The following is a 27,453-nucleotide window of genomic DNA, read 5'->3' as shown; positions in this document are numbered from 1 at the left end:
TCAGGTTACAGTGAAGCCTCCCGCCATTAGCATTCCACACCCTGGGAAACTCTTACAGAATGACTCAGCTCAACCCCACCCCTCCTGAGTAGATACAAATGACCTACATCTTTTCCACACTGTGACACTGAGAGATCTCTGTCTTTTGGTGCTACACCTCTGAAGATGCCAGCCACAGCTGCTGGCGAAACGTCAGGAACTACAATGCCAAGACCACGGCAATACAGCCCGGAAAACCCCCAACAACCATCGTTCTCCGGCCGTGAAAGCCTTCGACAATACATCTTTCTTTCTTTGCCACTTCCAGAAACAAGAACAGAAGAAAATAAAGTAAGAGACATTGTGACTGACAACCTCTTCAGGGCATTCTCCAGGGCACGTCCACCGACTAGCAACAGGAGACAATTGACTGGACCGAGGATGTTAAAATACCGATTCCACATCGCCCATCTCCACGTAGACAGTCTTCAGTTGGGAGTAATAAGCAATCGCTGCTGTGCCGTTCTCTCGGCCAAAACCTGCAAGAGAGAGACCATTGAAGGCAGTTTCTGGGATGGTTTTTGCTGCTCTGGAGCAGCCCTGGAATCCTGCCCGGCAACAGTTTTTCTCCGTGGAATGCAGAATTTGGCATTCCACATTGAAGGCTGTTGCAGAGACTCATTCTTAGAAATCTGTGTGTAACCCATGTCATTTTCTCTTAAATATCTTATTTTTATTAAAAGATTAGGGTTAGAGCACGGGCAGTGAGTAATGTTGCTCCTTTATGACCCATAGAAAAAAACAGCACTAGCACGGTGAAAGACTAACTACAGAAAAACAATGTATACAAATGAATCAATAAACAATGTATGAAAGAAGATTTCAATAGCATGCATTCATAAACCATATACAGGCTGCCAAAATGGAACTCTGAGGCAATACATCAAACATACACCTGGACTGAATTGAGACCGAGGCTTCCTGTCTCATTACCAACGCTGATTTCTCCAAATCTACTACCCCTCTGCATACCTCACCCTATTCAATCACTCCTGCCTTTATCATACACCAGCTATTATTATTCAGCTTCTGCAATCACTCCACTCTCCAAGATATAAGGACAGATTGACTCACATTCTAGCTGTATCTGAAGAAGTGAGCTGTGGCTCATGAAAGCTCATACCTTACTACAAATTTTGTTAGTCTTATAGGTGCTACTAGACTCTTGGTCTTTTCTAGGTCCACATATGTGTGTTGTAACAGAAGCTGACTCTGCACCTTAAAAATTTCACATGCGTGCTAAATTTCTTACTGCACAACAGCTGTCAACCAATCATGCTATAATTAATTGCACTGATATTTTGATGTTACTGAAGGCTGTAAAGAACTCTGCTGCTCAAGGGAGGAGCAGAGGGAACCATTTTTCTGGCATCAAATTGCCTAGGATCTTCTCTCCTCTTATTGCAATAAAAGTTGTTATAAATCACTGTCTCTACTCCAGTCCTTTGTGTCCAATTTGGGAGGGGCACAGAGGGAGCTATCTTTGGCTTAACAAAGAGGCGGGGACTTTTTTGAGTGAGAGTCACAGTGGGATGTTTTGGGCGGGGGACGGGGTGTCTGGTCTCCCATCCTCTTTCTACTACAGATGTCCTTGTTTCTGAATCAAAAGATGCCCCCCCTCATGTTTTGCATAGGTTTGACATCTTTTTTAAAGAAAAACAGCTATATGTTTCTAGACAAGTAGATAAACTGTTCTGGTAAGGCAAGTTGACTTTGATCCTCATGGGGTAACTAGAACAGCACTGGGCAGCACAGCCAGCGTTCCCTGGGCTTGAACTTTGTGCCTCTGAATAAAAGTGACTGCACTTCCACTGTGGTCCACTCGTTAACTGCAGCAGGGCTTTTTTTCAGCTGGAATGTGGTGGAATGGAGTTCCGGCACCTCTTGAAAATGGTCACATGGCCGGTGGCCCCGCCCCCTGATCTCCAGCCATAGAGGAGTTTAGATTGCCCTCCGCGCTGCTGGTGCGGCAAGGAGGGCAATTTAAACTCCCCTCTGTCTGGAGGTCAGGGGGTGGGGCCACTGGCCAGGTGACTGTTTTCGCCGAGGGCTATTTAAACTTTAAAAAAACTTCCCACTTGTTCCAGCTGACCCAAAGTGACATCATTGTGTGGTCCTGAGTTCCACCACCTCTTTTCCCAGAAAAAAAACCCTGAACTGCAGTTACGTATCTCTGTGTACATCTTAACTACTATTAGCCATATTTAATCCCCCAGTTTATGTGTTTAGTGGATGAAAGAGAGAGTTTTTGATTCTGCAGACAAACCAGCCAACCTCTGCGCAAAAGAATAAATGGACACAAATCTGACATTAAAAATGGCAACGTCCAGAAACCAGTGGGAGAACACACTTCAATCTACCAGGACATTCCATCAAGGACTTAAAGGTCAATGTAGTTCAACAGAAACCTTTCAAAAACAAAAATCCAACGGGAAGCTGCTGAATTGGAATTCATATGTAAAGCTGACTCAGTCAGGCTTGGATTGAATAGAGACTATGAATGGTTATCTCATTATCAGAAGTAACTGATTTCATTATTAGAAGCAAACTGATCCCATTATCAGAAGATACTGATTGCATCTACTCCCCCCTCCCCTCTCCACCTATATATATCTGACCAGTTTCTTCTTACCCTCCACGCATCTGACAAAGAGAACTGTGGTTCTCAAAAGCTTATGCTACAGCAAAGTTGGTTAGTCTTAAAGGTGCTACTGGACACTTTTCTATTTTGCTACTACAGACTAACACGGTTAACTCCTCTGGATCTATATTATGGTTGTAATCCACTCTCAGCCCGCTTTTGGGGCAAGCAGACTATAAGTCTAATTAAATAAATAAATAGAATCCCAGCATGGGTTCCTCAAGAACAAGCCATGTCAGACTAATTATCCTTGGGGTCAGACTACCCTTATTCTCCTTTTTACTACTACTTTGTGGTAGTAACTAGAGTTACTACTTTGGTTGATTGGGGGCAGGGGGAATGCTGAGGACATAGTTTATCTTGATTTCAGTCAGGCTTTTGGAAAGGTTTCACATGATACTCTTGTTGACAAGTTGATAAAATGTGGTTTGGCTCCTATTACAGTTAGGTGGATTTGTAACTGGTTGACAGATCACAAACAAAGAGTGCTTGTAGATGGTTCTGTCTTATGGACCCTTTGTTGTTCAAAATCTTTATAAATAACTTGGATGAAGGAACAGAGGGGGTGCTCATTCAATTTGCAGACGATACTAAATTGGGAGGGGTAGCCAATACAAAGACAGAATCAAGATTCAGGATAATCCTGACAGGCTGGAAAACTGGGCTCAAACTAACCTACTGAATTTCAATAGAGATAAATAGAAAGTTCTGCATTTAGGTAGAAAAAAATCAATGGCATAATTATAGGACAGGGGCAACTTGTCTTAGCAGTAGTATGTGCGAAAACGATCTTGGAGCCTTAGTAGAACTTATACTGAACGTGACTCAACAATGTGATGCGGTGCTGTGCTGTTAGCCACAGCTTAGAAGCTTGTATTAGCTCTATAGCTTAGAAGCTTGTATTAGATCTATCAGAAATATGTGTGGCCTCTTTAAGGCTTTGAATGATGGGAATTGTAGTTTACACTACCACCAACAAGACGAGGGATATTTGAAGCCTTAATGACCTTGTTCCTGTTTTTAGTGTAATGTTTTACAACCTCTCTTCCTCCCTTTGTCTGTACTGAGCATCTCCCACGAGGAAAGGGGGGAAATGACTGCGTTTATCGCGATCATCTTGAATAAACTACTGCTATAAGACACAAGAAGCATCCGTCTCTTGGCTGAACTGTGAGTTAGTTCTGGGTCAGTGGGAATGGAATCCCTTGGGTCAGCGGTAGCTAAAGAGGAGTGGTAACCTGGAACTCCAGGACAGGTGCCTAAAAAGGCAAATGCGATTATAGGCTGTATCAACTGAAGTACAGTGTCCAGACCATGAGAAGTGATGGCGTTTGAAGGGCTGTCACAGAGTGGATGGAGCAGAGTTGTTTTCTGTTGCCTCAGAGGGTTGGGCCAGTAACCATGGGTTAAAGATAAACCAAAAGAGTTTTTGGCAGGACATGAGGAGGAGCTTCCTGTCATGGCAGTTCCTCAGTGGAAAAGGCTTCCTTGGGAGGTGGTGGGCTCTCCCTCTTTGGGGGTATTTAGGAAGAGGCTGGATGGGCACCTGACAGCGACGCTGATTCTGTGCCTTACTATGAAGTTAGGCAGATTGTGAGAGGGGGGGCAGGAAAGGCTGAGCCAGGGCGTGGCTCTCAGGGCCCCTTTCATACATGATGAGGGTAATGCCGATGGCCACTTTGGGGCCAAGAAGGAATTTTCCTCCAGGCCCGATTGGCTGGGGATCCTGGAGGGTTTTTGCCTTCTTCTGGGCGTACAGCAGAGGTCACTGGGATGTGTGTGTGTGTGTGTGTTAGGGGACGGAAGTATCTATGAATCTCCTACGCTGTGCAGGGGGGTGGACTAAATTATCCTTGGGGGCCCTTCCACCTCTGTGTTTCTATGGTTCCTAAAGCAGCATTCAGGAATTAATAACCAGCACAATTCCCAATTAAAATACAACGGCTTCCGTTTCCAAGCCCTTGCCAAGTTTCTGCCGGGACTGAGATACAACAGTCTGCCATGGTGGCTGTGAGCTGTGTCTGAGTTGGTCACCTGACATCTTATATCCTCCAAAGGGGAGTTCCACAGGAATGATGTTGTAATTGTTGACGAAGCACGTCCCTGCCTGGAGACCGGCCACCACCCGATGGGCCCGCTGAAGGTCCCTGAGGGCCAAAGGGGTGACAGGTCAAGCACAGCTTTTTCTTTCCCCACCAAAAGCACCTGCAGCATTTCCTAGAGGACACTGGATTCTGCCAGTTACATGTGCCACTTTAAGAAGGCGCCACTAGATAAGGATGGCACCTGATTCTGTTTGAGCCCAAGCAATGGCAGCGTAACTTGTTGCTCTCCACATCCAGGGCTGGCTTTCTGTCTCCTGACTCGCAGCTTTTATAAATGCCATGCTGCAGAGGAGCCGGAGCCTTCAGTGGGTCGAGTTTGGCCCCCAACCTTCTTCCCACCCCCTCCTCTTTCAGAAACAAAGGATTTTTTGTGGATGATACCTGGTGAAGACGCCCCCTGCCAGCCCAAAGCAGGTGTCGTTGGCTCTCCCTAGGGCCTCCTCCTCGGTATCAAAGGACAGGATGGACATGACCGGCCCAAAGATCTCCTCCTTCACACATGTCATGTTGTCTTCACAGTTTCCTGGCAGCAACATGGTGGAGTAATTCCTTGATGGTGCAACACTTCATAGAAAGCCCCTATTTTGAGTAAGAAACACCCTTCCCACAATGGCTCTCCTGCATCTGAGGAAGTTGGTGAGACAGCTAATTTACTTGATTAAAAGCCACAATTTGCTGCCCCAAGTGGAGAATAAGCCACTGAACTAGCAGCTCAATCCTATGTGATTACTTGAAAGTAAGTCAAGCTTTTTTTACTAGACTTCCAAGTAAATCTGCCCAGTATTGCAGCTGCAGTACCTGAGAGATGTTATGCTGAGACACTTACGTGCCAAGCTGCACGAGCCAGCATGGCGCAATTGTAATGGTGCTGGACTAGAACTGGCAAGGCTTGGGTTCAAATCCCCTCTATGCCATGAAGTTTGCTGGGTGAACCTGAGGCAGTTGTTTTTCCTCACACTAGACTCTCTCTCCAGCTTTTTGTGCTGAGAAAGGGAGGACCACACATGGCATCCAGAGCCCCTTGTAGGGAGAACACGATGCACTGATCGGGACAACCTGTTTACTCCACAGGTGCAATCTCTCAGTTGCAGCCTAAAGGCTTCCATAATCTGAGCTTCCTGTACATCAAACACTGAAGAATTCTGATCCTTGATATACTATTTCACCATGCAGAAGTTCTTTATTTAGGGAAGAACTCAAATGTGTGATATGCCCCGCCCGGAGTTGGAAGTCCTTGTCCTGAGCATGTAGCTTAAAGTCAGGGGCATGCCCAGAAATATTTCCCTTGGGCTCTTAACCTGAGAAAGGAATGTAAGTTCTTCCCATAGAAATTGGTTCTCACCTTCCTCTGCTGGGCTGAAAAATGACACTGCTTCGTCACCCATATTAATATAATTGAAGTGCTGTCTAGCAGGCTTGCCCCCCCCCCGCTTATGTCACCACCAGGCATTCTTGAGGCTTTGGCAGGACCGAGTGCTAGAAAGGCTCCACAGCAGCGCCCATACCTAATATACAGGGAGACATGTAAAAGCCGTCCTTCAGTTTGGGGTCATCTGGTACATACAGGTCTCCCCCGCACAGCACCTCTGCGCCCTGAAAACAGACACAACAGCAGGGCAGGCACCGTGTGTTAATTTTATTTCCAGGAGAATCATCAGCCAAAGCAAGAAGGGCTCTAGAAGGTGCGAAAAGCACAGCAGAATTCTGAGCAGTCTGACCACCCAATTCTGAGAGGTCGGTCACCGTCCGCGGCGGCATTAGTAAGTGAGCGTCCACATATTTACATGGAAAAAACAATGCAAGTCAAAGTCAATGGGGACACATCTAGATGAGAATCTATAGTATGTATACAAAAAACACTCCGACAGTCATTCTGAAATTCCTATACAGATCTCACATGAAACTTATCAGGTTGGAAGAAATCAGAACTGTATTATGGTTTATTACATATACCACAAAACTTTAATTCCCATATTCCAAACAAGCTAACTAGAACAAGCATTTACATTGGAGCATTAATCTGCAAAGACTCAGCTGCCTGTTCTTTGAACACGGAATTGTGTGCATGCACCCCCCCTCCCCCCCTTCCAGACTCTGCAAATAACAGGGAGCTCAGTGTGCCCAGAGCTGTCAATCACAGCCATAAGAATTACCATCCAGGGTCAAACCGAGGCCCTTCTAGTCCGGCAGTCTATTTCCAAGAGGACCCAGCATCTGGCAATAGGTCTGTCCAGAAAGAAACGGATCAAGCAGATGCCTTGGCAAAGGGACAGGGCCTGTAGACTGTACTGTTGTATACGTGTTATTATGTGCCGTCAAGTCGCCTCCGACCTATGGTGACTCTATGAATGAAATCAAAAAGAGTCCAGTAGCACTGGTTAGTCTTAAAGGTGCTACTGGACTCTTTTTGATTTTGCTACCACAGACTAACACGGCTAACTTCTCTGCATCTATGAATGAAAGACCTCCAAAACATCCTATCATCAACAGACTAGCTCAGATCCTGCAAACTAGAGCACATGACTTCTTTTATTGAGGCAAGCCATCTTGTTTTAGGTACTCCTCTTTTCCTACTGCCTTCCACTTTTCCTAGCATGATTGACTTTTCCAGAGAATCTTGTCTTCTCATGATGTATCCAAAGTACGATAGCCTCAGTTTCGTCATTTTAGCTTCTAGGGAGAATTCAGACTTGATTTGATCTAGTACCCATTTATTTGTCTATGATGAGACTATACTACTAGGTACTATTGTTCATGTCAAACTACTTATGCTTTGTTTCTGCCGTGCTTCATATCCATGTTTGGTTCTATGTTTTTTTTTCAAATTTCTGCAATCCCATTACCCTTTTTTACTGTTTCTTCGGTTTACCAGACGCGGATTGTGTTGACTTACACTGTGTGATCTCAGGGAGAACTAACACAAATAAATAAATAGAGGTGTATACATAAAGCAAATAACTGTCTTTTGAAAATATAATCACATTGTCCTGTTTCAGAGCACAGAACTATAGGCCACCTGTCTGAGTGTCCAGCCTCTCCTGCACCTGGTGCTCTTACCTGCTCTTTTGCTTGTGTAACAAAGCTCAACACCTTCTCCAGGTGGGGGCGGTTGATCAGCGCCCCCATCCTCGTGTCACCCAGCAGAGGGTCTCCAATTTTGATTTTTTGGGTCTGGTTCACAACCTCCTTGGTAAAGGCATGCAGGATGTCACGCTGTACGAACACCCGAGTTCCATTAGAGCAAATCTGAAAGACAGGCAGAGGTCTCAGAGTGAGCCTCCTGGTTACACCTCACTGATCTAGAAGGTCCCCTGCTTACTGAGCCACTGGCATTGACCTTCTCACTTGTGGCAATACAGATTAGCAGCAGGTGCCGAACCATCGGACCTCTTCTCTGCACACCAACACAGGCACGGGAGGAGGGAACGGAGGGACCCCCCCCCCCACAACTACAGCAGCGCTACTCTTTGTACGGCAGTCATCTGAGGACAGACAAGGTGCAGCCGAGAGGGTCCTCTGAGTACTAAGAAACTTGGGCCATAGCACATGAACATCATACAAGCTTGATGTGTTTGAACAAAGAGGTTTTCTTAAGAGTTCTGTGAGGGAACTGTAAATAGCCACCAAGAGTGCTTTCAGTAGCCGCCCCTGGTAGAGCTGACAATGTACGAGGGCTGAGGCCAAAATCCCCAGAGGATGCCTGCTCCTCCTGATCATCAAAAATATAACCACATCCTAGATAATTAACATTTGGCTCCCTTTTAATGGCACCCTCCTCTGCTGGCTCACCTAGGACAAGACCTGCAAAGGTATCTGTGGAGAAACGCCATTCTGTGGGTGGAGTTAACTTACTATGGGCTGCAGAGGGGAGGGGCCAATTCTGAAATGGAATGTGATTGGAGGGAGATCGAGTCCGTTGGTGGGGCGGGAGTTGGAAGTGGACAGTTGGTGGCTGGGGGGAGCTGAGGGGGAGATGGCTCTGAGGGGAGAGGTGGATCTAGTGTGACCCCAGGTGTCAAAGGACTGGGCCTGCCCTACACAACTTCTAATTAGGGCATGAGGGAGAGAGAGGAGGGGTTTCTGTGTAGGTTTTATTCGTCCTTCCGTTCACTGTATATTTGCCTGTGTATAGTTACAAGTTAAATACATGAGTTTTGGAATTGATGATGGAGGACAGCCCTTCTGTTCCACATAGTCCCCCAACCACTTGGGCCCACTAAGAGAGGAGGGGGGGTTAGGAGGCTGTCCCACCTAACCAGGACCCCATACAGGGACAGTGGTGGCAGCGGATCGGGCCCGTTGTGGGACCCTGCAGAGCGCAGGAATGCTCCCGCGCTCCGCAGTGGCCCTGATCCAGGCCAAAACAGGCATCCTGGCAGCAGCTGTGCAGGGGCGCGCAGCCCTGCAGGGGGGCGTGCATGGAAGGTGCACGCCCCCCCGCTGGCCAGGTAAGTAGGGGCGGGGGTGGGAGGGTGGGGGAGGGGGATCCCCCGCCCCCACCGGGGGTCTGGCAGCAGCGTACCTCGCCTTGGGTGAGGAAATTGGCCATGAGAGCTCCTTTCACCGCATTCTCCAGTACACAGTCAGAGAAGACGAGGAGGGGGGACTTGCCCCCTAACTCCAGAGTAACTGGTTTGACCCCTTTGGAAGCCATCTCCATTATCTAGTGAAGAATAACAAAAACAATTTCATGAGAAAGATGAGCAAGTTTATACCAGGCAGAAGGAACAGGCTATTCTCAGCTGCTGACTGAAGGCCCACAGCCACCCTTTCCTCGTGAGGCTCATAGGAACACGTGCGGCTGCCTGCAGCTGATTCTCACCTGGCCACTGTGGTGAATGCCCTGGTCACATTGAGGCTAGATTACTGCAATGCGCTCTATGTGGGGCTGCCCTTAAAAGTGTTTGGAAGCTGCTGCGATGGGTGCAGAAAGGAACAGCTGCACTCACCATGAGGGCCCCTTCTTCTCTAAGGAGGGGGGGGGGCATCTTGACATGGGTGATTCCCAGCTGTCAATCAAGGAGGCTGGTCTACTGTTCTTCCTGAGTGGAGTCACTCATTTCCTCAGTTTGGTAGTTCCCCAAACAGAATCTGTGCTAAAAACTAGGTTAACCATTTTAGCAAAGATTTTAAAACAGGAAGCAAGAAGGCAACAACGCAGAAAAAACCCCAGTCTGCCACCCCTCTTTTAAATCCGGGTGTGACAAGTTCAGAGCCTCTGTTTGCTTTGCTCCCACCCTCTGGAACCTGGAGAAGGATCTGGGCCCAGAGGGATCGAGGCCGCAGATGGAGAGGTCTGCCTCTGGGTTCCCAAAACGTTTGACAGTCTGAAGCAAGATGTCCCTCTTGAGAGACCGTCCACTGCTGTCCAGCTGTCGTCTGCTCAGTTAGTCCCCTGGCACACTCTGCTCACCCCCGAGGGGCTCTGCTGACAGAGACTTGAGGGGTTGTTCTGACCAGCACGTGGTCCGCTCCGTCTCTGTGTTGGGCCAAAAGCTTGGACCAGCCCAGGTTGCTTACATGGGAGTTGGCTGAGGCATCACCTGTTCCTATTAAGACACGATCGTTCTTGATCATGTCCCAGAACCTGACTTCAGCCAGTCTAACGGCTCTGCTCTTTGAGAGCCTCCATGTTCCTTTTCTGCTCTGTCCAGCACCAGGTCCCTTATGCTTGTCTTCCCTGGCAGGTGGCTGCCCAGCCTCTTAGGTTCACACCTGTAAATACCGGGATGGTGCTGGATGATGTATTCTTGCTCTTGGTCAGGTTGGACCTCTGAGTCCCCTAGACGAGGCCCTGTTGTAGTGGGGTAGCTCAGATCTGAAGGCTCTGTAGCTGGAAGGATCTTGAGAACCGCTGCAGAGGACAGGAGTGAAACCTGGCCCAGAAAAATTCTGTTTTCTGTTCTCTCGCCCATATGATCTAGGCATGGCATTCTTTTTGTCCTTGGTTTCTACTGGGATGTTGTCCAAGTTGTCTCCAAAGAGCTTTTCTCCCTGGAATGGAAGGGGTGCTAAGATTGATCTGACCTGATAATTGGCTTGCCAGACACAGCGCCACAGGTTTCTATGTGTGGAAACACAGCGTGTGCAGGGTGGCCTCAGCACTGCTTTAAGGAGCCCACTGGCACTTCCACTGGCCTTTTTGTTCTCCTCCAGGATCAGCTCAAGCGGCTTCCTGACCCAAATGATGGAATAGCTCACAAAAGGGGGATGCTGTGCGGGACGTCATAAGAGCAAGAGCTGAGGCCTTGTGGAGTGTTCTGAGAATGACGGTCTGACTCGGGGTCCAGTTGGTCACACAGGCCTCCTTCCGCATCTCTAGTAGCCACTGAGGCCCCTGAGAGGAGAGCTGGAACAGGAGCTTCTGCTAATGGTACTGGCAAAAGATCCACAGCATAGTTAGGCAAAGGAATAAAAGCTTTTACCGGGAAAAGGGTCAGCCCGTTCCTCTTTCATTTGAGTCTCAGAGAATTCTGGGAACGGCACTTCTTTCCCCCCATGAAATAATCTGGGGGGGATTCTTTATTCCCTTTGAGGTTGGCTTTAGGATTGGTTTCTGGGGGCTTCCCTGGCTTCTGGGGGCTCTGAGAGATCCAGCACCGACACAGCCTTAGCTAGCACCCCGATAGTCTTCTTGGTTAAAGAGGTGTTTGGGCCGCCCTGTGGCTATTGTCCCATTCTCCCTTATCAGAATAGATATCGGATCCCCCTGAGCTCCAGGAGGTTTCAGCAAGTCTGAGGCTGTTCGACTGCACCAGGGAGAACACTCTTCCCCCTGTTTTTGGGAGGAGAAGGGGGTCCCCGTCCTCCTTGGAGATGAAGCCGTCTGAGGATTTGTTGAAATTCTCCAAGTCTTCTGTTGCCTCAGCCATTCTGTCCTCAGGAGGGAGAGAGAGAGAGAGTGTAGGGGGAGAGTAAGCAAAAGGGAGGAAAGAAGGTAGGCAATCTTTTTGTGCTGCCTTAGTCTATCAGGGTTGGTGCCTTGCCCCATATGTACCCCAGAGGATGCTTTGTTCAACAAATAAACAACTGTTGGTGGTCCCTGACCTCGACCAGAGCCAGGGCCTTTTCGGTCCTGGCACTGACCTGGTGGAACTCTCTGTCTGAGGAAACCAGGGCCCGGCGGGATTTATTATCTTTCCGCCGGGCCTGTAAGACAGAGATGTTCCACCAGGCACATGGTGGAGGCTAGGTTGGGCCGCCATTGGCCACGCTAAAGATCTGTCCACCACCCCACATATGAGCCAGGGCTTGAAAAGCAGTATTTTATCATCGCCATCTGAAGAGAAGCTGTATTGTATAAAGTTGTTTTAATGTTATTTGTATACTGTTTTAACTGTTTTTAACTGTATTTATGTAATTAGAAATGTTGTACTCCACCCTGAGGCCTCCTGGCTGGGAGGGCGGACTAAAAATCTAATGAATGAATGAATGAATGAATGAATGAATGAATGGGGAGCATTCAGAAAATGGGGGTGGGTGGAAGAGAGGGTGTCTCTCTGCCTTGTTCCACGGTGGAGTCCTGCCTCCCTGAGCGCTCTGCTGCAGCCATGAGGTGCTGAGCCCAGGCATCCACCATCCTTAATTGCACAGAGGATCTTCCCGCCAAAATAAGTTGCTGACAAAGAGGCGTTGCCTGAGGCGGTCGAATTGTGCAGAGGAGTCTTGTTGCCACCTCTGCTTGTCCACCACTGGCTGCTGTTGGCAGGTCTGCGCCTGCTCATCCACACTGGGGAGGTGTCCCGTCCCCCCATTTTTGGGAGAAGAGGGTCCCCACCCTGCTCAGAAATGAAGCCCTCCAAGGCTGTGTTGAAATTCTCTGTGTCTTCTGCTGCCTCAGTTGCACCTCCCTCAGAAGGTGGGGTGGAGGAAAAGAGCAGGCAAAGAATGGAGGACAGGGGTGTAAGGAATAAGTAGAAATATGCAGAAACAAGGGGTCGCCATAAGTCAGTTGTGACTTGAGGGCATGTGCGCACGCACACACACACAAAGTAGAAATATGGCTATTGACAGTCTCCTGCTGAATTGTAGGGGCTTTCTGAGCAGCTGCTACCAAAGGCCTGCTCTCCCCGGCAAGGCAGGAAACACACTGAGGAAAGCAGGTGACTCCCCCCGGGAGACTGGGAGCCTAGAAGAGCTTCACTCCTGCCTCCTTGAATGGCAAATGGCCCATGTCTCCCATGTCAAGATGCGCACCCCCCTCGAGCGATAACTCTGCAGCCAGGACGCTCACTGGAGTCACGCCAGTCTTGGCCTGTCTACACTGACTCCCCATCAGTTTCTGGGCACAGTTTAAGAGCCGAAACAGACGAGACGAGTTCCCTCAGTTCAACCTGGGTTGAATTGCCTCAAGGTTTGACGGGAAATGTAGGCATTTCTCCTTCCCGTCGCTCAGAGGAGGAGGGGGGAGGAGGAGGGCTCCTCTCGCCCGGCCGCCGCCATTCCCAAGCATGAGGGACTCGAGGAGCCTGGAAAGTGGCAGGGGGATGCTCTTAGGCTGGGGCGTGGTGGCGGCGGCGCTCTTGCTGCTGCCACTCGCCGCCGCCGCCTCTCTCGCCGCTGGAGAAGGAAGCCGAGAGGAAGGAGGACGAGAGAAAGAGGCTGGGGTGGGGGGGCGGGGGGCAGCTGCAGCAAGAGCACTGCCACTGCCGCGCCCCAGCCTAAGAGCATCCCCCCACCACTTTCCAGGCTCCTCGAGTCCCTCGCGCTTGGGAACGGCGGCGGCCAGGTGAGAGGAGCCCTCCTCCTCCCCCCTCCTCCTCTGAGCGACAGGAAGGAGAAATGCCTACATTTCCTGTCAAACCTCAAGGCAATTCAACCCAGATTGAATTGAGGGAACTCGTCTCGTCTGTTTCGGCTCCAAGGTACTGGTGTTCACCTTTGAAACCCTACACACCTGTCTGACCTCTATGTAGGTGTATTTTATTCTATTGTATGTGCATTTTAACTTGTTTTCAGTTGTTTTAATGATGTGTTCTGTTTTTCATGGTTTTTAAGATGTTTGTTAAATAAGCATGTTTTCAGTCTCTTAGCTGCCCTGATGAGGGCAGAATGGTGGGGTATGCATTTTATAAATAAATAATTATACTTCTTAATAATTACAGATTTATAATGACGATTGCTTTATCAAAATTGGTACTGCCTAATCTGACTGGCACCCTGGACAGCCCAGGCAGGCTCAATCTTATCCAGTCTCAGAAGCTAAGCAGGGTCAGCCTTGGTTTGTAATTGGATGGGAGACCTCCAAAGAAGACCAGGGCTGCAGAGGCAGGCCATGGCAAAGCCCCTCTATTAGTCTCTTGCCTTGAAAACCCCACTGGGGTCACCATAAGCCAGCTCTGACTTGAGGGCACTCTTCACTACCACCATCTGACTGGCAAAAGCCCCCCCCCCCCGGCTTCACGCAGCCCACGACCTGATGCTTTAAATGAGGGGTGCCAGGCTGCAAACCAGGATCTTCTTCAGGGAAAGCAGATGCTCGGCTACTGAGTCGCAGTCCCTCCTCCACTGATCAGTCAGAGCACTGGGGGGAGTTTGAGCAGTGCTGAGCTGGTCCATCAGATGCAGCCCCCATGCATAAAAGCATCGTGAAGAGTTCAGGGGGTCCGTGGGGGGGGCTTTGCAAAGGACCGCCTGCCCCCAAAGTCGGTAGCTGCCGCCAGTTCCCCTACTGACTCCTAGGCAGAATCTGGGGAAAGAAGGTTCAAGCCATACAGGACTGGATCTGGGTGCCAGATGTGCTCAATCCCAGCCAAAAAGCTACAGGGGGAGCAGGGGCCTTAACTGGCTTGAGCTGAATAACTTAAAACCTCACACACCTGACAGAGTCACTCTACCAGCAAACGCAGCATTTCGCCCAAAAGTTTCAGGGCTAGTTGTAGGTCCAGGACATCAAGGGTAGGATCCAGACTTGACACCAAACTCGAGAAAAAGGGATAATCCAACTGACCTTCCTTATCTTATATTTGCCAGTGGCCTGGGAGGCTCTAGTTGACCCACCAGGTCCCCGCAGGGACACAATAGGGTGACGCTGCTTCTGTGTCATGCCCAAAGGGCATTGCACCAGCGCCTCCCGAGAACCGAAACTAAGTCCGGAGAAGCCAGCGGGCGGAATGCTCCAGCTTTGGGTTTCCTGTTTTCCCACCACAAGGGCTTCAGCCTTGCCCTTGGGGCAGAGACCAAGCCTGGAGGCGTCTCTGGAAATGAGCTCACACCGAATTCACAGGCATCGCCATCGCGCGTCTCCACTCTTGTCAAACAGGTCTAACGTTTGAGTGCCGTTGTGGGCCCCAGCAGGCCTGTTTCTTCACCTGCAAATGGAAGATCTGTTGCCACGCAGGACTGGAACTGCACCTCGTTCTCCAGTGTCACCCTGTCAATAACCATTCAGTTCTCTTCCAACGGGGATTCCAAAGGAAGGACAGGGAACGATGTTTATTGCATGTATTATCCTGGTTCTACTGCGTTACTTTCTAACTTGGGATTCCAATTGCATCGCGCTGCTTATTGTATGTATTTACACTGTTTGACTGGATTGTTGCCTTCCTTTGAATTTTGTAATCTGTCTTGAGTCTCAGCAAGAACTACTTTCTCCCCTAACTCAAGCACTGTGTCTAAAAGTAGTGTGAACAAGTCAGGCATTAGCTCTCCCTATCTGAAACTGACTCATATATCACTTTCTACTAACATCTACCACCCTAGTGAATTCGGCACTAGTAAGTGGCGAAGAGCACAAGGTCTGTGGCGCTCCTGAGCTGGCCTTCACACCCCATGGATGCACTTCAGGAGATGACAGGCCATGCTGGGGGGAGCAGGCTTTGCCGCCCTCAGACCCCTTGGAAGCTACAGGGGGGCTCTCCGACCCTGGGGATTCAGTGGTCCTAACACGAGCACTTATTACCTTGATTCCTGTAGACACACTTCCAGTGAAAGAGACCTTGGACACGCTTGGGTGTTGGCACAGGAACTGGCCCGTGGCAGCTCCACCTTGCACCACGTTGAAAAGTCCGCTGGGTAGGCCAGCCTGGCTGTAGATCTCGGCCAGCAGCACAGAAGAGATGGGGGTGCAGGGAGAAGGCTTGAAGACCATGGCATTACCTGGGGGACCCAAGCCACAGGATTAAGGGGAAGCGAAAGGGCACCATTCGCCTCTTCTAGACAGGAATCAGGAGGGAAACTAAACAGAGAGGGCTTGGGGGTACCCCTCCCCCCAATCTCAGCACACCTCCGTCCGGACTTTAATAGGTTAATGTGGGCCAGCCTCAGCCTCCACTAAGACCAAGGCAGTGCAGGGCCCATCGACTCAGTCTCCGGAAAATGGTGCAGCCAGATCATTGCCAGCCCTACACATAAATAATTTTTATTCCGCATTTTTATTGAAGGTCCACAAAGTATCCATTACATTTGTTCTGTCCCTCCTCAGCTGGTCTTTTAAATTATACACTTCTGGGTGCCAAAGAGAGTCAAGATGGCAGTACAGAATTTTGTGCCATGGCTCACCCAGCGGGTGTTGTTTCTTGACTTTTGCCTCTGGGGCTACATGACCCCAAAGGTCCTCATCCCTAAACCAGAGCCCGTTCTTTACCACAAGCCAAGGCAGGGGCTGATTTCCAACAGGCAATCTGGAAAGGGTAGTTCCAGGCACCAATCCCAACACACACCCCGAGAGGCTCTCTTCTGGTGTAAGCGAAGGATCCTCCCGGGAGCTGGATGTGCTGACCTGAGCAGGGACAAGAAAGCAGAAAGCGTGTGAGCTGCGCAGAGCGGCAACCATTTTTAGTATTCCAGGCAGCCAGAATTCAAGAGATGTTTGTCAGTACAGGGAAGCCCTGCAGAGCAAGGAAGCAGAGGCACGGGGAGGGGATGCCGGCTGGCTCCATTCTGTGTGACCCGCTGTGAGACGCTTTCACTTCTCAGGGAGGCACTGGCCACAAACACTGTGCTTGTCCCACCGGGAAAGGCTCCACTTCCCAACGCTGCAGTTCAGGTCAGCTGGTCTGTGGGCTGGGAAGTGGTGAAGGTCATTTTCTAGGTCACGCAGCTAACAAGTATACGTTACAGCTCTGTGTTGTGCACAGAGCAAAGCACAAACAGATTAAAATAACATAGAGGAGTGCTGTGGCGGTATGTGTGCTGGCTCACTGCAGAGTGATTCCGCAGTAAATAATAAAAGAAAAGCACAGGGTTAAGGTTTAACATAGTAAAACCATAGTTGTGACCTGCACTGGGGACTGTAAGCCTAATAGAAGAACTGGTTTCTGGGCACCTTAGCACAAATGGAATTTACAAGAACTCGATAAGAAAAGTCATACATTTTAAATGTAGTAATTCCTCCTAGGGAAATAACCAGCCCTAATGAAGGCCTAGAGATATTATTGAACTAGTTGGGGACACGTAAAGAACCCAGCGAAGCACAGCTTCTCACCTGCCAGACAGCCGGCTAAGCCTGCAAAATATTGCAGACTTTGCCAAGATATGTCAACATCCACCAAGGCTTCAAAGATGGACTTCCCATTATTGATTGTTTCCACGGTAGCAATTTCTTCCCTCCGTTCCTGGAATTTGAACACATGCACAATATTTTCCCACCGGTGACAGTTCAGAATACACCAGAAGCTGATGGAACCAGTCCTAAGCATCTTGGAGGCACTTTGCTCCTCTTGCCCACCCAAAGGAAACCAAGACAATCCAAAGCGTGTCAGACCGACCGAGGCACCCACCTGGGCATTTGCCTGACCCTCAGGGGCAGCCTCTTTCTATCAGAGCAGCTGTCCTGAAATAGGCAGATTCAAAAGGGGCCCCAGGCACATGGAGGGTGACTTTCCCTTATCCTGTGACAAAAAAGGCCTATCCCAATATATCTATATATATAGGCCATATTATCTTAATTGATTGATTAATTAATTAATTAATAGTCTGCCTTTCTCAATGATGGATTAAACAGTGCAAGTGAAATATAATCAACAGCTTTGGCATTCACTGAGCAAAGTACAATAATGAACAGCGCTTAGGATATTCAGTGAGCAGGTACAACAGGATGCAGTAGCAGACAATTTGAAAACAAGCATAAAGCTGAGCACAGAGATGAAATCTTTCCGAAACCTACAAAAGCCAGTGTCGAGACTAGAGTGTCACGGCACGATCTGGAAACCCAGGTTCAGCCCCCCACCGTGCCACGGAAGCTCCCTGGGTGGCTTTGATCGAGGCACACACTCTTCAGCCTAACCTACCTCCCAGGGCTGTTGTGAGGATAACAGGGAGAGAGGGAGGATGACGGAAGCCACTTTGGGTCCTCATTATGGAGGAAGGCAGTATATAAGCAAAGTAAATTAATACATATAGGGGAAGAAAGGGGAGATAGATAAAAGGGGTGTTTTTAGTGGGTTTGAAGGCGAGAGGGTTGTTGGGAAAGGTGGGGGAGGGGGAAAGAGGAAATGGCATGGGGGAGGGGATACAGGGGAAACCCCCAGCAAACTCATGCAGGTTCCCCACAGGCATGGCTCAGCCAGGCCCAGTTGCCGACAGAAGGACAGACAAAGGTAGGCAGAAAGGCAAGAAGGAACCAGGGAAAGAGGGAGAGGCCAGGAAGGGAAGGGGACATGGCGAGGGAGGGGGGAAATGAGATGCCCGAGCAAGTCCCTGCAGGTCTCTACTTCTATATTTTTAAAGGTCATGCAATGTTTTAAACTCAAATGCAACTGCTCTTTAACTGAGGAGCAACACAATTTTAATGAAGATATCAGTAAATTGGGTTTAGTATGGCAGCTTCGGGAATATACGTTGCTGGGTCAACAGTGGTGTGAGGTGGTTTTGCTTCCAAAGATCAATTTCTGTGGATCGCCTCTGGACAGAAAAGAGCTGAGAGTTCTCTCTGGAAACTTGCCCACTCCAGAGGGAAAAAAATCATTAAGCTTCAGGAGGTAGATGAAGCTGGAGTCTCCAGTCCCTGGTGTGGGCGGGGGATTCCCTGCTCCTGCCCCTCGCCACCACTCACCTGGCTGCTGGTGGGGAAAGGCATGGAAACAGGCCTTACGGAGTGTGCTCCCAGCACGGTGCAACAACGTCAATCCCAGGAGAACCAGCCTGGTGCAAAGCGCAGGAGCACTCCTGGGGCCTGCGTGATGACACAACTTCCGGAAGTCACATCATCGCATCACAACGGAAGCACGGCATGAAGACGACCTAGAGCTGAGTGCCAGGTCCAGCCAGGAGGATAAGGGGACCTGGCAGCCCTAGACAGAGCACGCACATCACTCCCCTTCTGCAGTCACTCCATTGGCTTCCCATCAGTTGCCAGGCTCAATTCAAGGTCATGACTATCTCATTCAAGGCCCATCGTTGCCTGAGCCCCTCACATCAGTGCAGCTGCCTCTCCTTCTGTCTTCCACCACGGCAGCATCTCTCATCAGGACGGGGCCTTCTGCAGAGACCGCCCTGCAGTTGGGCAAAACCAACAGCTGCCCATTGACCCTCTTTCTCTGTGGTGGCCCCCACCTTAGGGAATGGCCTGCCTGAGGAGGTCAAGAAAGCCCCCACTCTCCTGGCTTTCTGCCAACTAGGCAAAACTGAATCATTCAGGAGGGCTTTCTACTCATATTATAGGGCTGTGCCACGAGAAATAGCTCAGAGAAGCCTCAGTACAGACCATGTCTGGTGAGGGAGATATGTTGCTATCGGGTGGTTTCCACTTTGCTAAAGATGGCATGTTAATTAGCTATGCTTTGTTTCAGAAAGGTTTTATCTCTGTGTTGAGTTTCATGCTCGTTTTCAAATTCTCTGCTACCATACCCTATTGTGTCTGTTCACTGAATGTCCTTGTTATGACCTTTACTTTCTTTTGGGTAGATTTTTCCTTTTATCTTTCCCTTAACACCCTCTGGGTAGTTTGCTGCCACCATGAATACTATATTCCAAGGTATTTTATTTAAGTTTTCCCTTTAGTAACGTGCCTAAGCGTCAGGCTCCTTCGTGGTTCTATGTGACCCTGAGGATAGGAATGGGATATAACAATGACAGCTACTCTGGGATATAACAAAACAAAATAAATGTTTATTTTTCAAGAAGCGTATTGGTTTCATAAAAGTAGTTCTTAGTTCTTAAAGTTGCTTCATTTACTCTCATTCACACAGATCTCCTATAAGGTTTCACACACAGTTAGCCTTTTTCACTAGACTCAATAGTTCTCTCATAGAAATGCTTAAAACTCCTCAGGCAGCCCACAGCTGGCCTCCCTTTCCCTGACTGAGTGTCCTTTCACAGACATGCTCAGTTCAGGTTCCACACAGGTCATATTTCTCTCATAAATACTTCAACATATTCAGGCAGCCCACAGCCAGCCTGCTTTCCTCTGACTGCCACCTTTCTCTCTGCCCTCCCAGTCTCAAACTGCATTCGCTCCGCCCACCCTCTCAGTCATCAACCAATCACATCACTCACTCATCCCTCTCCTTCACCCCACTCTTCACCTAGCTCACACCAAGCATTTAAAGACACAGGCACCCATTTACTTGGAATCATTACAGTCCTAATAGTTGACCATCCCGCATTTGCTCAGTGAACCTTCTGGCTGCTGATTCTGCCCCCCTTCGGTCTCAGTAAGACAGGCAGACTAAGACTGGCACTAACCAGGTTGGTTCAGCCAGGCAGAGCAGGCCTATTTAGAGAGGAGGCTGGGTCCTTCATTACTGGCCACCAGGCAAGTACTTTTCTGCTAGCACACCTCTTCCGTCATGGTTATTTTTTGTAAGTCATATTTTAATTTTAAAACATAAATGTACAATAAATTTACAAGTATAACATTACTTATAAAGTACAATGCATAGCTTATTAACAATTCTAATAACTATATACATTATAGAACTCTCTGTCTAGGGCAGTGATGCTCTGTATTCTTGGTGTTTGGGGGGGGCAATCAGTGGGAGGGCTTCTAGCGTCCCCTCCCCACTGGCTGACCTCCTGAGGACACCTGGTTTTTTCTGGCCACTGTGTGACACAGAGTGTTGGACTGGAAGGGCCATTGGCCTGATCCAACATGGCTCCTCTTATGTTCTTATTATATATAGTCGGTTATCTTACTGATAACTAAAAGTGGGAGTATACTTTGATAGAACAAGTCTGGGGGTTGTATATCCTTACTGTAAATATAATCAAAGAACGGCCACAATTTGTCAAAGCATTGTGATACATTTGAAGATGTGTTTTTGTTGTAAGTTAACTATTATTATATTGTCGAAGGCTTTCACGGCTGGAGAACGATGGTTGTTGTGGGTTTTCCAGGCTGTATTGCCGTGGTCTTGGCATTGTAGTTCCTGACGTTTCGCCAGCAGCTGTGGCTGGCATCTTCAGAGGTGTAGCACCAAAAGACAAAGATTTGGTGACACTGAGAGATCTCTGTCTTTTGGTTCTACACCTCTGAAGATGCCAGCCACAGCTGCTGGTGAAACATCAGGAACTACAATGCCAAGACCACGGCAATACAGCCCGGAAAACCCACAACAACCATTATCTATTATTTTTTCAATAAGAAATTGGTTCCAAACTTTTGAAAACCATTGATTTATTGTAGGAGATAATTGTATATTCCAATGTGATGCTATTAACATCTTAGTGCTGGGATTCTTGTATCTTGCCATAAATTTAGGAAGATTGAGGGTTTAGTGGAATTTTATAACCTGTAATATGTTCGATTTGATCTCAGACTTCTTTTCAAAATATATTAATTATGAGGCATTGCCAGCACCAGTGAGCATATGAAGCAATATTGCCACATTTTTTTCCAACAAAGAGGAGATGTGGTTGAAAAGATTGCACCTAGTTTTTTTGGTGTTAAATACCAACATGTCATGATTTTAAATGTCTGAAGCTTTGTATTTATTGCTTGAGTTTTAAATAAATCAGAGGACCAGACTTCTTGCCATTGATCTTGTGTAATGTTTGTTTCACAGTCTTGTTGCCATTTACTTTGATAATTAAATAGTTTGGGTTTGTTAATATTTATAATAAGTTTATACTTTTTAGAAATGATTCCTTTATTTTTTGTGCCAATGTTTTCTAGTATTTCTTTAAATATTGTTTTAGGGGTGTTTATTATATCCAATAGTTTGATTTGATTTGCCATGTCTGACAATTGAAGATAGGTAAACCGAGGAATAGTGTTGTTTAATTTATTTTCTAATGCGTTTTTAGCTAGTAAACTTCTATGTGATGTTATATCAATTAGTTCTATGTTATCAAGTAATTTCCATTGATTATGAGACAATATTTTATTTCCTGGAGGGAACCACTGTTTTGATAATAAAAGTTGTGTGACGTGATATATTAGGGTAGTTTTCGTCAGTTTGGTGTAGTGGTTAAGAGCACGGGACTCTAATCTGGAGAGCCGGGTTTGATTCCTCGCTCCTCCACTTGAAGCCAGCTGGGTGAACTTGGGCCAGTCACAGCTCTCTCGGAGCTCTCTCAGCCCCACCCACCTCACAGGGTGTTTTGTTGTGAGGATAATAATAGCATACTTTATAAACTGCTCTGAGTGGGCATTAAGTTGTCCTGAAGGGCAGTATGTAAATTGAATGTTATTGTTATTAGTCTATATTTATCCCAGGTTTTAAGTAGATTTAACAAAAAGATATTATTATTAATTTGCTTTGGACGCTGATTAGGTTTACACCATAAAATTTCTTGGAGGGACCTGAGGGTGCAAAAAAGTTTCTAATAATGCGGTTCATATTGATTCTTCTTTATCCATCATTATTTATTTTATTTTAGAAGTGCAACTGGATTGCAGACAATAGAGCAGAAATGCCATAAGCCCTGTTTGGAGCTTCAGGATATATGCAAAGCTAATCCCACCAGGGGCTGTAGGGGGAGAGAAAGTCATCACAGGGCCTGCAGTATCTATTCTGAGCAAAAGTCATTTGATTACCTGAAGATGCTGACAGAATATCTATTTTCACATAGTGTTACAACGAGGGGGGGGGTCTAAAATCACGGTTGCCTGTGGCAACGATCGCTCCAGCCCTGGCAACCTCCTCTTCCATGGATGAAGCTCCCCTTCCCCTCCTCGTCCTGCGGGTGCTGAAGGTCAGGTGTTACCCCCCCCACACACCTGAACAGACCAGACTTCCTGGGGAAGCAGGAAGAAGCAAGGAGGACTGATGCCTGCCTCTGCCGAGCTGCCTGGCAGGAAGAGAGAGAGCAAAGACTGGGCTACTCTCACGAGTTCGCTCTGGGCACCCTCTGCATGCCGGAAGTCCTCAAGGGAAGGAAGGCGTCTTGAGAAGGCAGAAGTGGCCCCTCTCATGGGTTCTGCTGCTGCTGCTGCAAAGTCCTGTGCAACATAAAAGATGGACTCCTCCCTCCTTGGAATTCTCTGCAGACATCGGAGAATTCAAACATCTGGAGGGATTGAGGACAACTGCAAATAATGTTTAGCTAGTCAACTAAGCCAAACTTTGTGGATGTCAGGGTCTTGGCATCCCCTGTCATGCTTCTGCTAAAAGCCGGTGTGAAGGGCTGGGACTCTAATGCTGTTTGAACTTTCTCCCGGTCCCGGGAAAGCTAATCGGTCTGTCTGCTGGAGAAGAACCGCTGTCATGGATACTTAACCTTGGAGCTCCTGAACTTTCTACACCTTCCTTCCTAGTTGCTTTGCTCTGCTTGTTGCTTTACACATGGGGGGTGGGAAGTGGGGACTTAGAACGCAGGCAGTTAAGGGGGTGGACACTGGGCTGTAGTACAGGCTTGGCGTGGGTTTCCTTATTCCTGGCAAAGTAGCTGTACTGAGTAGCTGTATAGGATTGCTGAACTTGTGGATTATCCATAAAGCTTTAACTCATGCAGTTCTGGACACATGCAGTGAAGTCATTAAGATCTACCTGTCAGAACCCGACAGCGGACAGCTGGTTGCGAAAATAGCAAGCACTTCCAACACAGACTCCCAGAAATCTGGGCGGGCCCTGCACTTTGACTACCTACCCGGATGAGACTGGCAGCCTCCCAGAGCGCATTGCCCCGCTCCATGCCCGATTTCTGACTCCATACTTTAAAGGCAGCCTGGGCGCTCTGCACAGCCAGGTCCACCTCCTTCTCACCAGAGAATAGACACTTGCCAATAACACGGCCTGTGGAAGAAAAATGAAAGTCAAGTTCTATGGTTTGTAGACTTCTGAATGACAACAGACACTTCTATGAGTACAGCTCACAGGAACTGTGTGCTGGACCTCTGGGCTCTCACAGCCGCATAATGCAATATGCATCAGTGCATTTATTTACATTTATTCCTGCTATCTCTGAATGCTCCCTTACAGTTTGAAAAATGACCCAGAGAGAACAAGGAAAGAGGACTTCACACAGCCAAGTACTATACTTAAAACTACAACCAACATTCTGTGACAAGATAATTTAGATTTGGCATGAAGAAAAACAGAATTCTGTGTCAGATATGCCTGCCAACATATCTGTCATGAAAGTGTTCTGCATATGATGCTGATCCTCTGAGAATACAGTAAGTGTATGTTGTGCTTTGTATGGATAAAATAAAAGCATGTGTCATGCCTCTTGCAGCTAGGCTTGGAGCTGCTTCCTTCATCTCGCAGTTGGCTACTTTCACTTCTGGAGCAGGCTGGAGAATGGCCTTGGAGGCCAGGCAAAGTCTGGGAGTTAAATGTGACTTCTTTCTTTCTTTCTTTCTTTCTTTCTTTCTTTCTTTCTTTCTTTCTTTCTTTCTTTCTTTCTTTCTTTCTTTCTTTCTTTCTTTCTTTCTTTCTTTCTTTCTTTCTTTCTTTTCTTTTCTTTTCTTTTCTTTTCTTTTCTCTTTCTTTCTTTCCCAGGCTCCTCACCCTTCCCCCCTCCCTGCAGAATCCTAACCATCCCTATCCTAAAGGTGGGAACTTTCCCTACAACTAACCTGACCCTTCATACCCACTTCACTTCTGCCAATTTTACAGTAGTCTGTGCACTGAGCTGATGGGTCTCTAATAAAGCAACTTTAACCCTTGCACTGAAGTGTCTGGTGTGAAGTATTATTGGGATCTAACTGCCAGAACCTCACATTTTAAGGCAACTACAAAATCAAGGAGGTAGAACCAAAAATGTATACACAATTTAAGTATATCCAAAATTTTGCAAAGTGCAAAATGTAAGTCATGCAATTCTCAATACCCAAGTAATACAATACAGTCACAACAACCATCAATCAAGAACCAAATCATCCATAGAGATAAATAACAATATACATGTGCCAACTGGTGGAAGAACAAGAGCAATCAAAATTCACAGTTCATATTTCCATATTTCCATTTTGCAGAGGGCAGACTGTCCTCCAGATGGAAACGGAGCTGTAAAGACTCTTCAAGAACAGCCTACGGGTCTTTGGCCAGCTGAGTCTCAATTCCCATTTCGTACGCTAGACTTCCGCATGGGCATATTTCTATAAACTATAATAAAAATATTAATATCATACAAATGGTCTATAACTAATAAAAACATCCTCAACCCTTATTGGAAAGTACTCACTGGTCTCTCACAGTATACAAACACATCAACCAGTTGGTGGAATCCGACGGAGCAAGGCCGTAAGACTCCCCCATCAGTGCAGCACTGTACACACAGCCGTTTAAAGGTACAGTAATCAATGACGTAATAGCAGCTCTTAAACTGATACAAACCAGGTAAAACGATCCTAATACTACAACAGCTGTTAACAAAATATGCAGAGTTTAGAAATAGCAGAACGAAGCCATAAGGCTCCCTAACAATGTAACAGTATATAGAGTTATTTAAAGGTTCAGTGAACAATTATACAAAAGCAGCTCTTAACCGATACAAAGAGGGCAAAAGATATCATGATTAATCTACGAGAGGAATCCAACAGGGAACTTGTTTCCAATACATACAGGACCGATACTCTCAATTCCCTAGCCTTATGGCAGTGTTCCCTGTTGGATTTCTCTCATAGATTACTCCAACTGGAGACAGAGTGTATATTTTGTGAATAACTGTTGTTGCATCATTATATTTTTTCCCTCTTTGTATCGGTTAAGAGCTGCTTTTGTATAATTGGTCACTGTACCTTTAAATAACTGTCTATATACTGTTATATTGTTAGGGTTAGGGTTCCCTCCCCCGCTCTGCTGGTAGACGGCCAGCCACACTACGAAGTTGAAGAAATTCTGGACTCTGACATGAAGAGGGGACATTTGTTTTACCTGATCCTATGGGTGCATTTTGATGAAAGCAACGTGGAGTGGGTAAAGGAGGCCTTCAGATGTAAAGGCCCCTAGACTTGTACGTGAATTCCACAGAACCTACCCTGAAAAACCAGGTCCTTCATGACAGGGGGGAGGGCCTTGGGGGAGGCAGTATGTCAGGTATGCCTGCCAACATACCTGTCATGAAAGTGTTCTGCATATGATGCTGATCCTCTGAGAATACAGTAAGTGTATGTTGCGCTTTGTACGGATAAAATGAAAGCATGTGTCATGCCTCTTGCGGCTAGGCTTGGAGCTGCTTCCTTCATCTCGCAGTTGGCTACTTTCACTTCTGGAGCAGGCTGGAGAATGGCCTTGGAGGCCAGGCAAAGTCTGGGAGTTAAATGTGACCTACCTTTTTCTTTCTTTCTTTCTTTCTTTCTTTCTTTCTTTCTTTCTTTCTTTCTTTCTTTCTTTCTTTCTTTTTTTTTCTTCCTTCCTTCCTTTCTTTCAATTTTACAGTCATCAGTGTGCACTGAACTGATGGATCTCAAATAAAGCAACTTCAACCCTTGCGCTGAAGTGTCTGGTGTGAAATACTATTGGGATCTAACTGCCAGAACCTGACATTCTGCAGTTGTGCTCCTTATTATGCAATTGTTTAGCATAATGTATCGTATTTGCAGGTGACCACTACTACTAAAAACCACATTCTCCAAAAATACACAAAAAGAAACAATTCTATTTTGCAATCACTGAAGCTCCCGAGAGTTCACCAGGTATAACCTACATGCTTTTAAGAATATCCCAGGGCCAAACTATGCAAGATGTTTTTCAGTGAGTCGAGTCTGGGTCTTCTGGACTGCGCTTGCTTTCCTTGTAGTGTTGTTTTAAAGTCTGAGCAGGACTGACTAGGCTCATGATTCTATGCATGTTATGCTCCAAAACGAGGCAAGTGACTGGGCTCAGAAAAATGGTGTAGGGGAAAGCAGGTGCCTCTTTCCCCCCCCCGCCCCCCATCCCCGAGGTTCTGAGCCACTGGCCCCCACAGTTAAAAGTGAGAGGAAAGTAAGTTGCACTCAGTGGGTGAATGGAAATCTCTGGCAGATCTAAGCCCAAGCGTTGCCTCATCAGCACGATAGTAGTACCAAATAAATACAACAAGAACTCCTGTGGGGGATTCCTAAGCCACCTGCTGCTGCTGCCTGAACTCTGGCAAGGGATGAGGCAGGCTGTCCCGAGTCTGTCCCTTGGCCGCCCTCCCTGGACTGAACATCCCAGCACATCTCCCTTGGAGGCAATTACCAGTTGCTGGTTCATACAGTTCCTCGCTGTGGTTCCCATCCAAAGGCTGGACGCGGGCACCAGCTCGGTAGTTGAGAGGCTGCTGCAGCTGGAATGTGCCAGTAGCAGTGCTCATGGAAGCACAACGGAGCAGACGATGGGCGCCAGGCCGCAGGGACAGCAAGGCAGAACGGAGAAGCAT

The 27,453-nt window shown here is 47.5% G+C and overlaps 1 protein-coding gene across 1 annotated transcript; it reads right to left on the bottom strand.

The window, feature by feature from the left end:
• Nucleotides 1-423: 423 nt before the first annotated feature.
• Nucleotides 424-27,453, bottom strand: LOC129324783 (4-trimethylaminobutyraldehyde dehydrogenase-like). The gene is made up of 11 exons (XM_054972178.1): nt 27,273-27,453; nt 23,755-23,900; nt 17,210-17,339; nt 16,370-16,504; nt 15,686-15,882; nt 9,308-9,448; nt 7,843-8,031; nt 6,291-6,378; nt 5,167-5,308; nt 4,715-4,827; nt 424-518 (listed from the first exon to the last, which is right to left on the bottom strand). Exons 1-11 carry the CDS (start codon nt 27,451-27,453, stop codon nt 424-426), a joined length of 1,557 nt encoding a protein of 518 aa, XP_054828153.1.

The sequence above is a fragment of the Eublepharis macularius genome, chromosome 2 (genome assembly GCF_028583425.1).
Source record: "Eublepharis macularius isolate TG4126 chromosome 2, MPM_Emac_v1.0, whole genome shotgun sequence".
In the NCBI taxonomy this organism is placed as follows: domain Eukaryota; kingdom Metazoa; phylum Chordata; class Lepidosauria; order Squamata; family Eublepharidae; genus Eublepharis; species Eublepharis macularius.
This window is presented reverse-complemented; position numbering and strand designations above follow the sequence as displayed.

Excerpts from the sequence above, each read along its gene's own strand:
- LOC129324783 (XM_054972178.1), bottom strand. The coding sequence starts at position 27,453 with ATGCTTCTCCGTTCTGCCTTGCTGTCCCTGCGGCCTGGCGCCCATCGT. Across the intron at positions 16,505-17,209 it reads CTTAGCCGGCTGTCTGGCAG|GTCAGCACATCCAGCTCCCG; the intron begins GTGAGAAGCTGT and ends GTCCCTGCTCAG. Across the intron at positions 5,309-6,290 it reads CATGTCTCCCTGTATATTAG|GAAACTGTGAAGACAACATG; the intron begins GTATGGGCGCTG and ends TGTTGCTGCCAG.